Source organism: Bidens hawaiensis, unplaced genomic scaffold, assembly GCF_021521415.1.
Source record: "Bidens hawaiensis isolate Kalapana, Puna unplaced genomic scaffold, B.hawaiensis_p1.1 tig00011072_1, whole genome shotgun sequence".
NCBI lineage: Eukaryota > Viridiplantae > Streptophyta > Magnoliopsida > Asterales > Asteraceae > Bidens > Bidens hawaiensis.
In genome coordinates, this window is record NW_027491852.1 from 284,630 (window position 1) to 301,223 (window position 16,594).

Here is a 16,594-nt window from a genome sequence, read left to right on the forward strand (position 1 = left end):
AATAACGTTTTTATTTTTTTTCCGCCAATTTCTTCCGAATAAGATCTTTCTCTTCCTCCATTATCGCTTGGTCGGATACCGCTGTGGCTAAAGTCTTTGGTATAATGCCAAACTCTTGAACCAATTTTTTGTATGTAAATAGGAAAGCATGTCCATGCACTCTCAAACCTATTGGAAATTAATCTTATCCACATCTCACAAACTCTCTCATACTCTCTCTAGCTTTCTATTTTGGGTAATAACCAAACACAAACAAGATTTGATATCTCGGTTGCTTCATAATTTCCGCTAGCTAGTAAGTGAGATTAATTCAAGAACTTAGTTGTTTGATCTGACCTGCAGATTTCATACCACCGCCTGCCACTTGACAGTCGTTGTGACACCACAAGAGTAGAACTCTCTTGCGTAACACACGGTGAGACTAAAACCCGGGTGGGCTCATGATTCAAACTATAACCTCACAAGGCCTAGCTCAAATATTCCATTGTCAATATACACCAAAAGTGACACAAGTAAGGAATAAACTTGAGTCTCTATGGGTTTAGGATTACTTAAATCCGGTTTAAGATTACCCAAACCTGTCCCAAATCTGATCCATTGCCATTCCTAAGCACAAGTGGGGTATATTTAATTATTTACAAAGACGTTTATAATTTTAAAATATTTTAAAAATAAAATAGTTCACTTTTTATAAACCAAAATTAACACTTATTTATATAAATTGGTCGTGGCTCAATGGTAGAACACTCACTTTACTAGTGAGAGGTAGGGGGTTCAAACCTCATTATCACCAATTTATATGGGAGATATAAAGGATGACCCAGGCTTGCCAGGGTTCGAGTCCTGATCTCACCCGGTTTTACCGGCTCCTCCCTATCGTGTCGTTTGACTGGGGTGGAGGTCGGGTTTATATCCGGGGAATCCCTCAATAGGTGGACCGCTAGGGGCTCCGTTCGTCCGGACTTGTGGCCGAATCAGGCTACCTTTAGCCAATGAGGGCCACGTTCGGAGTACTTGACGTTAGTTAGTTGGTCGTTTAAAAAAAAATAATAATAATCACTTGTTTCTAATTTCCCTCTAATATTCCATTCCCTCCCAGTTTTAAATTTTCATATAATCAATCTCCCATTATTTTCCCTTTCCCTCAAAACTATCACGATTTTAGACCTCCAAAAGACGGCCCGTCAGTTGGCGGTGAATCACACTTTAGTCTTCGATTTCTCCTAGCTTCTATCCACTGTCGCACGACGCATTAGGTTAGAGGTTTATTTCAGCCCTAATTTCTCTCATGTTCGGAAGCAAAGATACATTAGGTTTGAATGAGAAGCAAAGACCTTAACAAATAATCTGTTGCCTCACCTATTTTAGCCCTAGTCCACGCCTCAGACCGAGCTCAATGATGGCAAACTGGTGAAGTAAAACCTAATTTACTGTCTGCAGACAGTTCCCGACCTCGGATCTCAATCAACAAAGGTACGGTCTCTCAATGTTAATAATATGATATTATGATGTGATGCTGGAATCTAAAACTTAACGGATAATTCATTTGCTATTAGGATTTCCCACATTCATATTTGTTTACTAATTTTGTTTTAATAAATTTAATGTAATAGTTTATTCATAAAACAAAAATTTACATAATCCATGGACACTAATTTGATGAATATGAACACTCTTTAATTAGTGAATAGAAATATAATTTAGAGTTCACCGATTGATTTATTCAGCTTGTTTGCAGTTTAACTTGTTCATGAATCCGGTTTGATCAATTTGATCGGTCTGAACCAGTGAAACCAATAAGACTATTGGTTCGAATGTTAATCTTCGATTCGGTTTTAATAATAATAATAATAACATTGGTCATGTGTGAGTGTTTCTGTTATCTATAGAGAAGCTCAAAGCTTGTGTTTGAATTTTAGTTGAATATGGAGCTTGATTTAGATTGTAAGAGTTTTGAAATTCAACTTTTGTAGGAAGAACAACAGTTAGGAATATAAGTGCAAACGAGTCGTGGCGATTGCAAGGTACTCGAGCTTGGATTGATAAAAAGCTCAAACAAGTCGAGTTGTTTCGAGCTCGAGTCTTAATTGTTTATTATTATTTTTATTGCTTTGCTTTTTAACATTAGTTATTGTTTGTTGATTTCTGCATACGAAAAACATGAAAAAGCAAAACAAATTGGAAACGCACAAACAGACCACGTCGACACATGCAGGACACACTGGATATAGAGGCTTGAAGGACAACTTTTCTACCCTATGACCTCAACTCGTGTCGGTAAATCCATAATATGAAGGTTGTGGTTTGTACGGGTTCTTATATTTAAGGTTGTGGTTAGTTCGGGTTATTTTGGGTTGTTCGGGTTATTCTAACTTGTATTTATTTATTTTTTTTAGATTTGGCAAGATTTGATAGTGGCTACACTGACGGAGCTCGATGATTTGATTATGAGATAATGCTGAAACTTTTTTTTATAGATTGTTTGTAAGGGCCAAATGATTTTTATGTATTTTGATATTGTTGTTACTTCTGAATAATTTGTATTTTGTTATAGAATTTGGAATATTGATGATTAAAAGATAATTTATATGTTGATGTTGTTGAATGATTTATAATTTTTGGTATAAAGCTGCATACTTTTAGCTATAAAGCATACTATAAACTATAAAGCTTGATTTTCATTTCAATATTATAATAATATAAAGCTTGATTTTCATTTCATTATTATAATATATATTTATGTTGCTGGGTTTTAATTAATTACTGAAACCGCTGTAAACATCCAAACATTTTAATATATATTAATTTAAAAAGGGAACCGCTTCAAAGATTACCACCCTGTAAACCTGAGTTTGTGTATGAATAACAGCGACACCATAAAAAGCGGTTCAGAACCGCTTTTAACACATTAGAAAACCGCTTCAAAGGGACTGTTTTTGTAGTAGTGTTTATTTTTTTTTTTTTTTCAATTTTTCTTATTTTCATAGTTTTTGAGAGCAAGCGAGTTAAAAGTATGAGTTACGCTAAAAGCAAACAAATGATATAAAACTTTAGACTAAAGATCAGTCGTAACAACGGATCTGTGCAGGTATCAAGGTCGTTAGAAAAAGATGAAAACATAAACCACACCAACAATAGCGGTTGTTACTGTTCCTAGCAACGATTTCAAGGGCCAAGGGCTGTCAGCGATGGTGCTGACTGGTGGTTGATTTCTGGTTGCTTTGGAACTGATCAGACGTCACACGCATACACATGAACATACACACAACTCAAAATAATAACAGTAGAAAGTAAATAGCACGAGAGAGAATGTGGTTCGGTGTAATCTGATCGACCTAACTCGGACTAAAACTAGACAGATTGTAATTCTGAGGTGATAATAATTAAAGACTACATTTGCCTATATATATACACAGGGTTAACAGTTTTCTAAACAAGAAATCCGTAAAAATAGCACCGAGACAACAAAGGGGCAAGGGCCTGCTGACCTTCTATGCCTCTACTTAGGGCTGGCTGCCCTAGTCTCAAGCTTACATACACCCAAAAATCTCCCACTAGGAGGCTTGAACATTGTATCTGCACTCCGCATGTACTTCTTGATCAGTCTCCCTTCTTCACTAGTTGCATCCGCCATTGCATCAATATTCCTGAAGGCCAGTTAAAACTACGTACACCGAACCTTAGCTCATATGCCACACAACCTTATTTACCGGTGTCTGGTCCAACTTTAACAAATATGTCACTCTGGTGGTTTATGAACAATATTGGAATCCTTTGGTCTCCATAATAAGCAAGTGATCAACTAGGGAGACTTTCTATGCAGTGTACTGGTTCTTTTGACCCACTATATAGACCTGGAGTTGTAACAGGAATCGTCTTATATCATTGTGCATTTGTGCTTCCACTGTTGCGAAACTCTTCAATCTACTTCCACAATTTACTGATCTTTCTGAACCCATCAGCGCTTTTTCTAGTCTGTCCTTTTCTAAATCTCCAAATTTGCTTTAGGTACTTTATCTGAGCCTGTAATGGAAACATTCTTCTGCATACGAGATTCACAGAACCTACGTTTTCTTTCTTCAAAACTGGAGTTTCGTCTCGAGCACTAACTCTTTTGGACTGTAGGTTGACCATTCTATTTACCAAAAACAATCACCATATTCCTTTTAACTACCTTCTACTGTGCACAAGCAAACAGAACATCATATCCCTAATAGTCTAATTGCCCAACTAAGATTAGCATTCTCTTCAGGAGCTTGAACTGAATTTGACATCCTTCAGAGTGCAGGTGGTTCCAAAGGAAGTTTTGAGATCAATACATCAACACTTATTGATTCTTTTCTAACTAACAATAATAACTATGGGTTGTTTATGTTCTGCAAAAAGATTGTTCTTTTAATTCACACCCATCTAGGGTGGCCTCAAGATTCATGTTTACTCATTGTTTCCGGGACACATGTAGTAAGCAATCGAAAGAAATATTGTTCTTTTCAATTCACACCCTCAGTCCACACATATACACACGATATGAATATGTCTAACTCAATTTTTCTCGGTTGCAAGCTTCGTTATCTTACATGCAATGGAAGAAAAAGACGAAAACGAATGTATCAAAACATGTTCAATTCACAAGAGAGCGTGATAGAGTCACAGCTGGATTCTATTTATGGGAAATTGACTTAATTCACTCGGTTAAACCATTAATGGTAAACCGGCTGAATTTACTCAATCAAATCAAATAAATACTAGCCTGTTTCTGTTCTTATCAATCCCGTGCCTATCATTTGGTTCCATTACCGGGAAAAATGGTGCAGACTCGGAGCAACAATACCCCACCAGAAGGGGGTTCTAATAATGATTCAATGGCTGCACAACTTGCAGCCATTGCCTCACGATTGGAGTCATTTGAAAGCTTGGAAGATGGCGCTCAAATCCAAAGCCAATCCTAAACCGAAACCACACAGTCGATTTAGCCGCTATGATGATGGAAGGTCCGAGCAGTATGATGAAGGGGAAAACTCTTGGAGGGGTCGAAGATCATATAGACCCTATAACAAAATCGAATTCCCGGTTTTTAGCGGAGGAGATCCGCGTGGGTGGGTGTTGAAGGCTGAAAAATATTTTAGGTATTATCAAATACTCGAGGAAGAGAAGGCTGAGATAGCTTCAATGCATTTAGAGGGTGATTCTTTGGACCTCTATTCTTGGCTTAATAACGATCAGCCAATCACTTTTTGGGAAGAATTGGTCCAAGCTTTTACCAAAAATTTTGGACCCGCGGAGTTCGAAAACCCGGATGAGTTCCTTTGTAACATCAAACAAACTGGATCGGTCCAAGAATATAGGCAGGAGTTTGCAAAACGATCTTCTCGGGTTTCAAACTGGCCCGAACATTGCCTGTTGGGAGCATTCCTAAACGGGTTGAAGGAAGAATTAAGGGCGGATGTTTGAATCCACAAACCCCGTACAGTCTATAGTGCTATGAGTTTAGCATTAGAATTCGAATCAAAGGCAGATTCCAACCGATTCGGGCAGAATTCGAAACTGATTACTACTGCCAAAACCTCTTCATCGGTTGTGACTTCGTCAGCCACCAATTTACCAACCGAGACCGGTTCATACGTTGCCCCTCGCATTTCTGAAGAAGAGAAACAGACCCGATTAACAAGAGGATTGTGCTTTCGATGTGGGGAGAAATTCAGTCCTGGACATCGCAGTAAGTTGGGAACTCTCAAACTCTTAGAGATTGCTGATGTAGGAGATGAAACAATAGTCTCAAACGAGCAGAATAGCTTAGGTGAAACGGCTGAGATCAGCCTTCACGCTCTTTTTGGTCAAGCTACATCAACTACAATGAAGCTTCAAGGAGTTATAGGTACAACCGAGGTGCAAGTGTTGATTGATAGCGGGTCGGCCCATAATTTTATTTCGGATCAGCTGGTAAACGACCTGCAAATAATCTCACAGCTCATCACACGCTTTGGTGTCCAAATAGGAAATGGAGATGTCATCCGTTGCAACCGGATGTGCAAAGATGTCTTGTTGAAATTGTCGGGCCTTACCATCACACAAGACTTCTATCCATTCGCCCTAGGAGGTGCTGATATGGTACTAGGCATTAAATGGTTGGTTACTCTAAACACGGTTCAAGCAAATTGGGCTAAAAACTTTTATGATATTCACTGTCGATGGTCAAGAACATAAGCTGCAGGAACTACAACTGGAAGCTCAAAATTCTGCTGTCTGCCACCACCTCGCCATCCAACCTTTTGAGGTTTTCGTCTAAGCGATTTGAGGACAAGTCGTTTTACCGGGGGGGAAGTAATGATAGAGTCACAGCTGGCAATATGGGACAGCTGGATTCTATTTATGGGAAATTGACTTAATTCACTCGGTTAAAACTATTAATGGTAAACCGGCTGAATTTACTCAATCAAATCAAATCAATCGTCATCCCGGAAATTAAGGAGCAGATTACTACACTTACTTTTAGGGATCTGCTAGTATAAATTGCAGGCTTGTTTATCATCTTTTCATTCATTCAAGTTGTTTAAGTTTGTCTTGTTCTTGTAATCGGAGACCGCCCCTCTCGAATCGGGCCACTATCATTTTGTTTCTAATAAAACCTAGCATGTTTCTGTTCTTATCATTCCCATGCCTATCAGAGCGCCTTTGAATCAGGCGTTCGTATGTCATCTTGATTATGTTGTCTTTGAATCAGGCGTTCGTGTGTTGTCTGGTAAATTAATATTGCTACTACAAATTTGAATGTGATATTATGGACATTAATGTCATCTTGAATATAAGTTCTCCCGTTATAATATTCAATCTTAATTTCAAATTCAAGTTATTTACTCTATCATATAATTCGTTAACAGATATATATTTAAACAAGCCAACATAATATCACTAGCATATTGCGTTCGCTTATTAGAGATTGCAAACCTAATAATAATAATACTTCAAATGTGAATCAGATACATACACAAAATCAAAGTTTTATTGCTTTATTTTACATTATCCCTTCCTTTCTTCTTTATTATTGAAGTTTGCATATATGCATTATGCATAATAATAACCGAGACATTAATTCATACTATGAATATCGTTTGAGATACCTCAAATACAATACGTATGTGTAATCATCTTCGACGGGCGGCATTTTCTCTTTGAGCATTGAAATATACCGCAGCAACGGGTAACCCTAGCCCATGTTCTTGACTAAAGTTACGAGTGTTGAACCGGTCTCTGGAAGTCGGTGGACTCACCGATTTTCTTGTTTTCTGCTTGAACAGTAAGAACACATATCGATGAATCCCAATTACCGGCTTTGGTGCCTCATAGCTTACAATCTCCCTCCCTGCGTATGTGAAATTCAGTTGATGCATGGAATGCATAAAACGAAAAATAACGTGGTTCATGCATATGATTAAGTGTACATACCAAAAGATGCGTCGGTGGTACCAGGAATGTCTGTAACGATCCTGTAACATTAAATGGGGTCCAAAATTTGTTCGTATTAAGTTATAGTTATATGGTACTTTGAATAATATAATAACCATATAAGAAAACTGTAAACAATAGTCTAGTAATCTCACCAGTGGAGATGTTCTCTTAAGTAAGGATCACTTGGGCCTGGAACATCTGGATCAGTCATGATCTTCAAGTCGAAATAATTAAAACGAAGTTAACACACACAGATATAAATATATAAACATGTATGAATACAAGAGATCAAGAGGATTACAAGGGTATATGCAGATCTCATGTCTTCACCGCCAATATCAACACGAGGTTTCGTGGTAATGAGATTCGGCATGAGCTCATGTCCGTTAAAGACAGTCTTATTGAGATTGTAGGTTACATTCAACTTAACACTAGGTGTAAATTTGTCCACCACCTCTCCTATCACTCTTCCTACGGAAAGTGGTTCAGCCATTCTGGACATGATGATGAGACCGATTGATGGAGTTCTTGAGACCCTAGCAATGTGAAAATGTATGAGTTGTATTTGATGCCTATGAGCCTTTTTATAGAGAAGTATGTATGTATTAGACAAAGACAGAAATATGGTGGTCTTAAAAAGACTGAAGAGATTCAGCAGCATAAAGTTTTACCAAATTTGGAAAGTTCTCTCCAAGTGCTTGTAAAAGAGATCCTATTTAAAGTTCTTTAATCATACCCTTCTTTATATTTTAGGAAAGTATACATGCCTAAAGCTTATTGGTTACTCAAGAATCGATATAAAGATTGCTTTTTTTCTTCCCTAGCTTCCACTTCTTTGTTTAGAATAATCTATAATGTTGCAGAATTTAGCTTATGCGTTGCATTTAAGGAAATTTATAAATCATTTTGGGTATGCTAGAAAGTGTTTTCTAGATAGAGAATGTTCCCAATATTTCCCATCCATCATTAGTGCCAATTTTTGTTTATCTGGAGGCTGCTTTAAACTTAAATACAATATTTATAGCAAGCCAAAAAGAGGGCATAACTCTTTTAGTGTGGTGAACTGTTTGTTAATTAACAAAGTATTCGACATGTGACACGTACAAGCATATCATAGAACAAATTAGGTACAAATACAATGTACCCGGAACAAAATTAACCCTTTTATCATAGGTGCTCCTGTCATTAAGGGACCTATGAACACTTGGGAATGCAATCAAGGCTTAAAGCTTATAGGATGATTCATGATTGTCTCTTTCCTCTTATGTGGGTGCTGATCTAAAGCTAAAGTCCAAAAATAACCTAAAATTGATAATAAACCATAATAAATTCATACTTTAAGCCAACATACTTTTTCTTTCCGAAACAACTTGTCAAATACTCTTTAATATGATAATTTTGTTCTCCTTCAATATGTTGTTTCGACTCATTAGTATCTTCACTCGTACAATTCGTCCCGAAGACTCGATCATTTCAATCATTTTGATTTACTCGACCCAACCGAGGCTTGATCCAATTTAACATCCCCTTGGCGTGAGATAACTGAAAATATTTACTTTAACATCAGTAGCAAATGGTAAGTGATTTAATGTAGCTTAATACCAAAACAAGTATCTCAAAAATATAAATTATTGTAGTTCATTTTTAACCATTTCGTAAAGATTGTTCATTTACCACATGAGGTTTTCAATTAAGGACGAAAAATACTAAGAACCATTTTGATTTCTCCATCACATCTTGATCAGTTTTGATCTTTACTCTCTTCTTTCTTTCACTCCCGTCGACACTAATGCACACAAATACACCATTTTGTTTTGACCAAAATGCAAGGTTTGACTCCTCCTAATTAGTTAATCTTGTGTAAATTTCAACTTAGCCCCTATACTACCAATATTTGCTAAAAAACTTATAAATTTATTTATTTGTACATGACACACCACATATTTCACCATTTTACTTAATGATTTTATCTTTATATCCTAAATTTAAATAATTTGGGATGTTACATTTTGTGTTGGAATGTGATTGATATGAAATAGCCATAAAGTGTACGTATACATGGGGCATGCCACATTTGAAGGCCTTTGGATACCCATGCTTCGATCCATAACTTCAGTTAGGTGCTGTTTGTTTTTTAAGAGGTAAAATGTCTGCAGTCTGCGGACCACATCTGCAGACATCTGTAGCAGAAGATGTGGACCAAACCTCTACAGTCTGCAAAAAAAAAGAGTGTTTTTAACGTCTGCAGACTGCTAAAATAAACAATTAAAAATTAAAACATACACACAAAGATTAAACTATTATTTAGCTATCATAATAAGTGCTTAAACTATACAACAATCAAAACATCTAACCTACATGTTAAAATATATTCTTCAACCAACAGAATACTAGAATCTTCACCATGCTATAGACAGTCACAACACCTAAAACTAGTCAAACACAAATTCCATCAATTTTCAACCTCATTACATCAATTTAAATATCAACAATTCAAGAAACCAACCTCATAATCATCACCAAACTTCTCATAAACGCCCATTTTATCGGATGACCATTCGACAAAATCGAAGAATACCCATCCAAATTCAACTGATTCGGGCCGAATCAAATGAAAAGTTATCCAGTTTGGATAAAAAAATGAACACATTATAGGGTTCTATTGTTACAGATGACGGCGAAGACAAAAATGATGAATTTTGTCTTCCTGGTTTATATCGTCGTTCGACGGGATAACCACTGAAAAAGATTTTGCGAAATATGGACCACTATGAAATTTTGGCGGGTCAATCTGTCTCCTTGCCGTCAATTGACCGTGAGTTGACTGACAAAAAACGTTGAAATGACCGTTTTACCCCTGAGCCTATAATTAATCCTAAAACTAACTTCCAAATTTCGTGTAAAGGGTGGTGTTCGAACCCCCGACCCCTAGTTTAAAAACCCACAAGACCAACCAGTTGAACTAAACTAACATTTAACAAATCTATACAATATGTAATATATATTCACCATTTGAATTTAAACTTTAATTATGTAATATACTTATAATTATGTAATATATATTATATATATAATCATCGTATTTTTTAAACGTTTTTTTAAAACATGTTTTTGTAAAAAATGTAACGACTCGTTTTTATTAAAGTTTTCGTTCGAAAACGACGAAACGGCCCGTTTTTAGTAAAGTTTTCGCCCGAAAACGACGAAACGGGTCGTTTTTTAGTAAACTTTTCGTCCGAAAACGACGAAACGCCCGTTTTTTAGTAAACTTTTCGTCCGAAAACGACGAAACGCCCCCTTTTTTAGAAAAATTTTCGTCCGAAAACGACGAAACAGCCTGAACCCAAGCACCCGAACCAAAGCACCCGAACCCAACCCAAGCACCTGAACCCAACCCAACCACCCGAACCCAACCCAACCACCCGAACCCAACCACCCGAAGCCAACCCGAACACAATGAACACAAACATTTTTTTATATATATAACACGAACACAAAATACATATATCAAAACACCTGAATTATAAACTTCGGGATTTCACATACATAACATACTTATAATTATAATTAATTATTCACCCGAATTATAAACTTCAGGATTTTATAAGGGTAGCATCCAGAGACGCGGCCCAAAATTCCACGTACGGTGGAAGTTGATTTGGTTATGGCCGGCTAAGTTGACCAAAACCAACACGTAATCTCTCGGATCCGGAGCTCTATCCGGAGATTGATATCGATTGGGACTCCTAAAAGAGCCCTATTGAAGTTCACGTTGACTATTAGAAGCATCTTGACGGAGCCGGAGACGGGGAGCGGGAGCCGGAGACACGGGAGCCGGAGATGGGGAGCGGGTGCCGGAGACGGGGAGCCGGAGACATGGTGGAGGGGCTACGGGTTCGGGTCTTGGATGAAGATGGAGGATGAAGTGTTGTGTTGAGGATGGAAGATGGCGACTGTGGGTGGGTATATATATATGAAGAAGGAGTGTTGAGGAAAAAGGAGAAGTTGATATGGGTATGGAAGAAAGGAAAAGAAGAGGAAGTAGGAAGATATCTTACGGGGGAAGCAGGGAAAAAAAATACCGGGTGGTCGGACTGCCATTTTTAGCGTCAACCTGGTTTTCCAAGCTTTTAAAAAAATAATAAACAGAATGACACATTTTTATCGCCAAGTTCATTTGTAAAAAGAACAAAACACCCTCCATCTCAACAGTCTTTAACGAAAATATTTAACGGTTGGGTACAGATTGACCCGCTAAAATTTCACAGTGGTCCATATTTCGCAAAATCTTTTTCAGTGGTTAACCCGTCGAACGACGATATAAACCAGGGAGACAAAATGCAGATTTCTATTATTATTATTATTATTATTATTATTATTATTATCTTTTAATTCATCTTATGAAAATCTCATTGCGATCTCGTTCCCTTTTTTTTTCTCGGAACCGTTTAATTCATTAGATAGATGCTGATTCTTGTCTTGAAAAAGCTTTGTCTTTGATTTCTTGTCTATCTTCTTTCATCTTCTATAGGAGGCTCATATTCGAGCCGGTAGGCCCTTGAGCGGATCCCACGTTAGCTCCAAGACGTTGGCCTCTAACTAGAAAAGTAAATGCTTGAGCTTGAGAAGCTTCTGGTCCAGTGGGTCCATAAAACTTACTAGGATAAGCCGTATCTACAAAAACGAAAATAAAGATATGGGTTGTAATCTTCTTCAAAAGAGATTAGAACTTGACAAGTGAAATTGACAAAATCCCTAACTAGAATAGATAAAGTTTGGGTTTTTTTTTTCAAGAACATATGAACAGGGGTTTGCAGCTACATATAGTATGCATATAATAATATTGAGGGGAGAATGTAGAAAGAAGGAGATGCATTAGTATTGAACCAATCGGAAAATTGGTGGTCATGTTGATCACACCTGGATGTGACAGGGTGTGGTGGCGGAGGCACGGAGGTGGTCAACAGAGGCAGGGATGGCCGACGACAGGGGTGTGACAGTGGAGGAGAGGGTGTTTGGAGTTGGTAGGGCTTGAGGAAATAAATCAGAGATGAAGATGAGATGAATCGGAGAGGAAGATGAGATGGGAAGATGATGTAGATGTTAGAAGTAGTTGGTCCAAGTCTGTACCCAGGAAGAGGCCGCGCAGACCATTTTTAATGAAAGGTCTTCTGAAAAACAAACCCACTGCAGACCTAAACGTCTGCGCGTGGTCTGCGCGGCGCAGACAGAAGAGGTCAAGAAGACCTTTTATGAAAAAACAAACACCCCCTTAATCTTCTTCATTTCTACGTTTACGTGTTCAACATTTGTTTAACAATTAATAGGGATGAAATGCTCGGGGATGGGTGACTCTCGGCTTGACTTTGTAGATATCGTGGGTTCTATGTTTACTAAGAGATTTAAATAAAACAATGCTACCTAAGAAAGAAGATATCTGCAACGTGTCTCGAAACTTTCAGGCCATGTTTGTCAAGTTATGAAAGATAAAGGACTAAAAATGAAAAATATAATTTTCAGACTAATTGAACTACGCGTCGGGCTAAGAATAAACCCATCGTGATACGCGATGGCCACTCACACTAGCCAAGAAAAGAACGGTGTCGTGCTACGCAATGACCATACTCCTTGGATCATCGTGATATGTGATGTCCACATTAAGTAACCGGAGACACGTCTCGAACCACGTGTCAAACGTGGCACAACATGAGAAACCACATGTCGCCATATGGAAACAGCCGAAGATGTTGAGTCATCGTGCTACGCGATGGCCACTCGAACAGCCCATCGCGATATGCGATGGGTGCCAAAATTTTCCTATTAAAGGGGAGGCCGGCTCTACAACTTGCATCCCACAATACATCTTTATTTACACACATCTAACCTTGAGAATCATGCCGAATTTCCAAAGTTCCCAAGTTTTAAGCTCCAGTACGCGGCGTAGAATAGAAGTGTTGCTCGTTCAACCTTAGGCGTCCAACTCCAAGTACCCGTATAAGGTAGGGATTCTACTTAAGTTATTTTACTAATATGAATTAGCCCCTAGTAGGTAAAGCCTAGATCTTGATCAAATTTAAGTATGGACATAGTTTTTTATATGCAAAGGTTATATCCAAAATAATGTTTCTCTAAGACTAAGAAACATAAAATATTATATACAAGGGGCATGGTCAAGCTGAAGTTTCTTCTTGAAGAAGAAACCTAACATAGACGTTTCTTCATGAAGAAGAAACATAACACATAATTGGTAACTGAAAAGAAAGACTAAAAGTCTAAATGTTTTATCCAAATAAATGATTTATCAAGGTTAAAGCTATGCAAAACAGACTAAAGGTCTGAAGCTTGATCGTTGATCTAGATAATTATAGAAAGTTATTATAGTATTACAAGTCCGAGGTAACAAACTGAGAATACATGGTGCATGATCATCATGATATGACATGGTATGATCTAGTCTTGTGATACGATCGTTTGATTATGATTAGGTATAACTGTGTGTTAAGAGGAAATTTGTATAGAGTAACGAGAGGGAAATCAATAATAAACCGGAACTCTTAATTATGAATAATTTACAGGGGTATATATAGAGATGGTGATTCATTCGCTATACATGCATAGCGAATTATCCACATTCGCCATGCCATTCGCTAAACATCACTTAGCGAATGGCCTAATACGTTATTCCACTCATTCGTTAACATTCCCTAACGAATGAGGACCAAAACTGTTCATTCGCTAACATTCCTAGAGAATGAACTATACATTATTATCATAACTAACCCATATACATTCAAACTATTACAACATAAGATACACAAAGAACGAGACGACTTCTGATGTATAAACAAACTCCCCCTTGTCTCGAGCTTTGTCGTTCTTCACATCCTATATCGGTTGATCTTTCAGTCGGCACAACTATGAATTCCAAAAGCATGACAAACACGAACGATCCGTTGGAATTGCATAGCCAACTCATTATCTTTGTTGTGCGCCCATCTGATCTGATTGTTGAATAAGACGTCATTGCCAGACTAAGACATGTTGACAAGTGTAACATCCAATCCCTCGCACCACTATTATTGTCCGCATTGTCCACGAAGAGCTCATAGGTTTGTTCTTGGTTGCTTAGTTGGGGACTTCCCAGGAGGTTATCCATAATGCTAATACTTTCACCCGAGCATGCTTAACTGTGGAGCTCTACTCTTATCCACTACCGTTAAGCCCAAAACGCACTGACGATTAAAGAGGCATGATATTTACTTATGAACCAATGATCATTCTTGTCCACGACCGATGTGGGATTTTCCTAGGATGTTACAAACACCCCCCTTTGGACTTATTGTCCTCGATGAGGTTTGCCCCACCATCTAATCCAGCATGTGGGATTCGCCTAAGGTGTACCTCGCGACACCCCCGGGGACTCACCGTCTCTGATGAGGTTAGCCTCACCATCCCGAACGACACAAGAATGGTTCTGATACCACTTATAACATTCGGCCCCTCGCATCACTAGTATTGTCCGCTTTGCCCACGAAGAGCTCACGGATTTGTTTTTGGTGGCCCAGGTGGAGACTTCCTAGGAGGTTACCCATCCTGCTACTACTTTCACCTGAGCACGCTTAACTGTGGAGCTCTCCTCTCGTTCACTACTGTTAAGCCCAAAACACGTTGGTTATTTAAGAGGCAAGATATTTACTTATGAACCAAGAATCATTCTTGTCAACTACCGATGTGGGATTTGCCTAGGATGTTATAATCAGCCACATCGAGTCCAATATCCAAATGAACTCTAACTTACTTCCTGTTCCTAGTACAATCAAGGCTTACCCAGTGTTCTCATCATAATACCACCTATTAAAGCTCTTATAAAGACTTTGGGGGTAAAGTCTTTAAAGAAACTTTCTTCAACGTGCGAGACGGTTTTATCTTTAGAACCAACTTTCTCCACCCAGTACGAGGATCTATCTCATCTACATATTTTCGTGTTGGCGCCCGGGGCTTGAAAAACTTGAAACCATGATTGACCTCGTTGACCAGATGACGATAGAACCAATCAATCAGTTGATTGTCCCCACAATTCATGAAAGGTCTATACGCCAACGTACAAACATCCCAGCGCGACATCGAGAGAATATCATTAAAATGCTCAAAATATTGAATCCCGTTCTCCCATTTAACAACACAAACCTTTAGCTTGGGCTCGTACATCCACAATACAATATCTCCCTTTACTATATTCACTGTAACAAACTCCTTCATCTGATATGCAGACAACCTAGCCTTTAACTACATATAATCATCCTTCTGAGCATATCTCAAAGTTTCTATCCACCTGTTCATCTTTTTTGCGTTGTACCGGAACATATCATCCGAAGCTTGTCTTGTCTCAGCTGGCTCTTTACCCTTCTCTTTTTCTTTCTCTTTCCTCAAACACTCATCGGCCTTTTGATAATGCTCGGTAGTGAAACACGAAATCCCCTCATCAGTGTTAATACGTGTATACATATCGGGGTATTCCTCGACCGTCACATCCTCCATCTCTACATCATCATAACAAGTATTCCCAGATGGAACACTTGGATCAACTCGCACATCATATGCATTTTCAACTTCTACATCTACCCGATTCTCCAATTCATCCACGTCTTCCTTGTTCAAGTTCAATAATATAGCGATTTGTTCCTTTGATAAACAATGGTCAACAAACTTGCCCTCCTAAATCTCATCAGAATTCACCATGCTCATCACAACCCCGGTCATGTCAATGAACAAAATCATATTTACTTTCAACGCATGGTTGGACTTCAGTCGAGTCATGGTACACCACCAACTCTTTGCCACTCGACTCCCCTTCAGCAGGCACTGTACCAAATGTTGAGGCACCTGGTTGCTGATCAAAACCTCCCGCTTCAGGTTCATTATCGTGATCCCGATCCTTAAGCTTCTTCAACAAATCGTCTTTACATTGAAGCTGCATGATTAACTCGTTTGTTTGGCTATCTTTTGCCCCCTGAGCAGCCACCAAAGCTCTTAGCTATTGATTCTCATTGTTTAAAAACTGTAGACCCTTCATCATCTGCATCTGATAATCTTGCATCGATTCTTGAAATTGACGATCAACATACATATGGTTCTCTTGTAAATGAAT

General features: G+C 38.2%; 1 protein-coding gene across 1 annotated transcript; it reads right to left on the bottom strand.

Annotated features, from left to right (window-relative positions):
- Positions 1 to 6,955: 6,955 nt before the first annotated feature.
- LOC143536935 (CEN-like protein 1) lies at positions 6,956 to 9,066 on the bottom strand. Its single transcript, XM_077030814.1, has 5 exons — positions 8,749 to 9,066; positions 7,748 to 8,705; positions 7,599 to 7,660; positions 7,444 to 7,484; positions 6,956 to 7,360 (listed from the first exon to the last, which is right to left on the bottom strand). Exons 2-5 carry the CDS (start codon positions 8,105 to 8,107, stop codon positions 7,143 to 7,145), a joined length of 681 nt encoding a protein of 226 aa, XP_076886929.1. The 5' UTR covers positions 8,108 to 8,705; positions 8,749 to 9,066; the 3' UTR covers positions 6,956 to 7,142.
- Between the last annotated feature and the right edge of the window lie 7,528 nt (positions 9,067 to 16,594).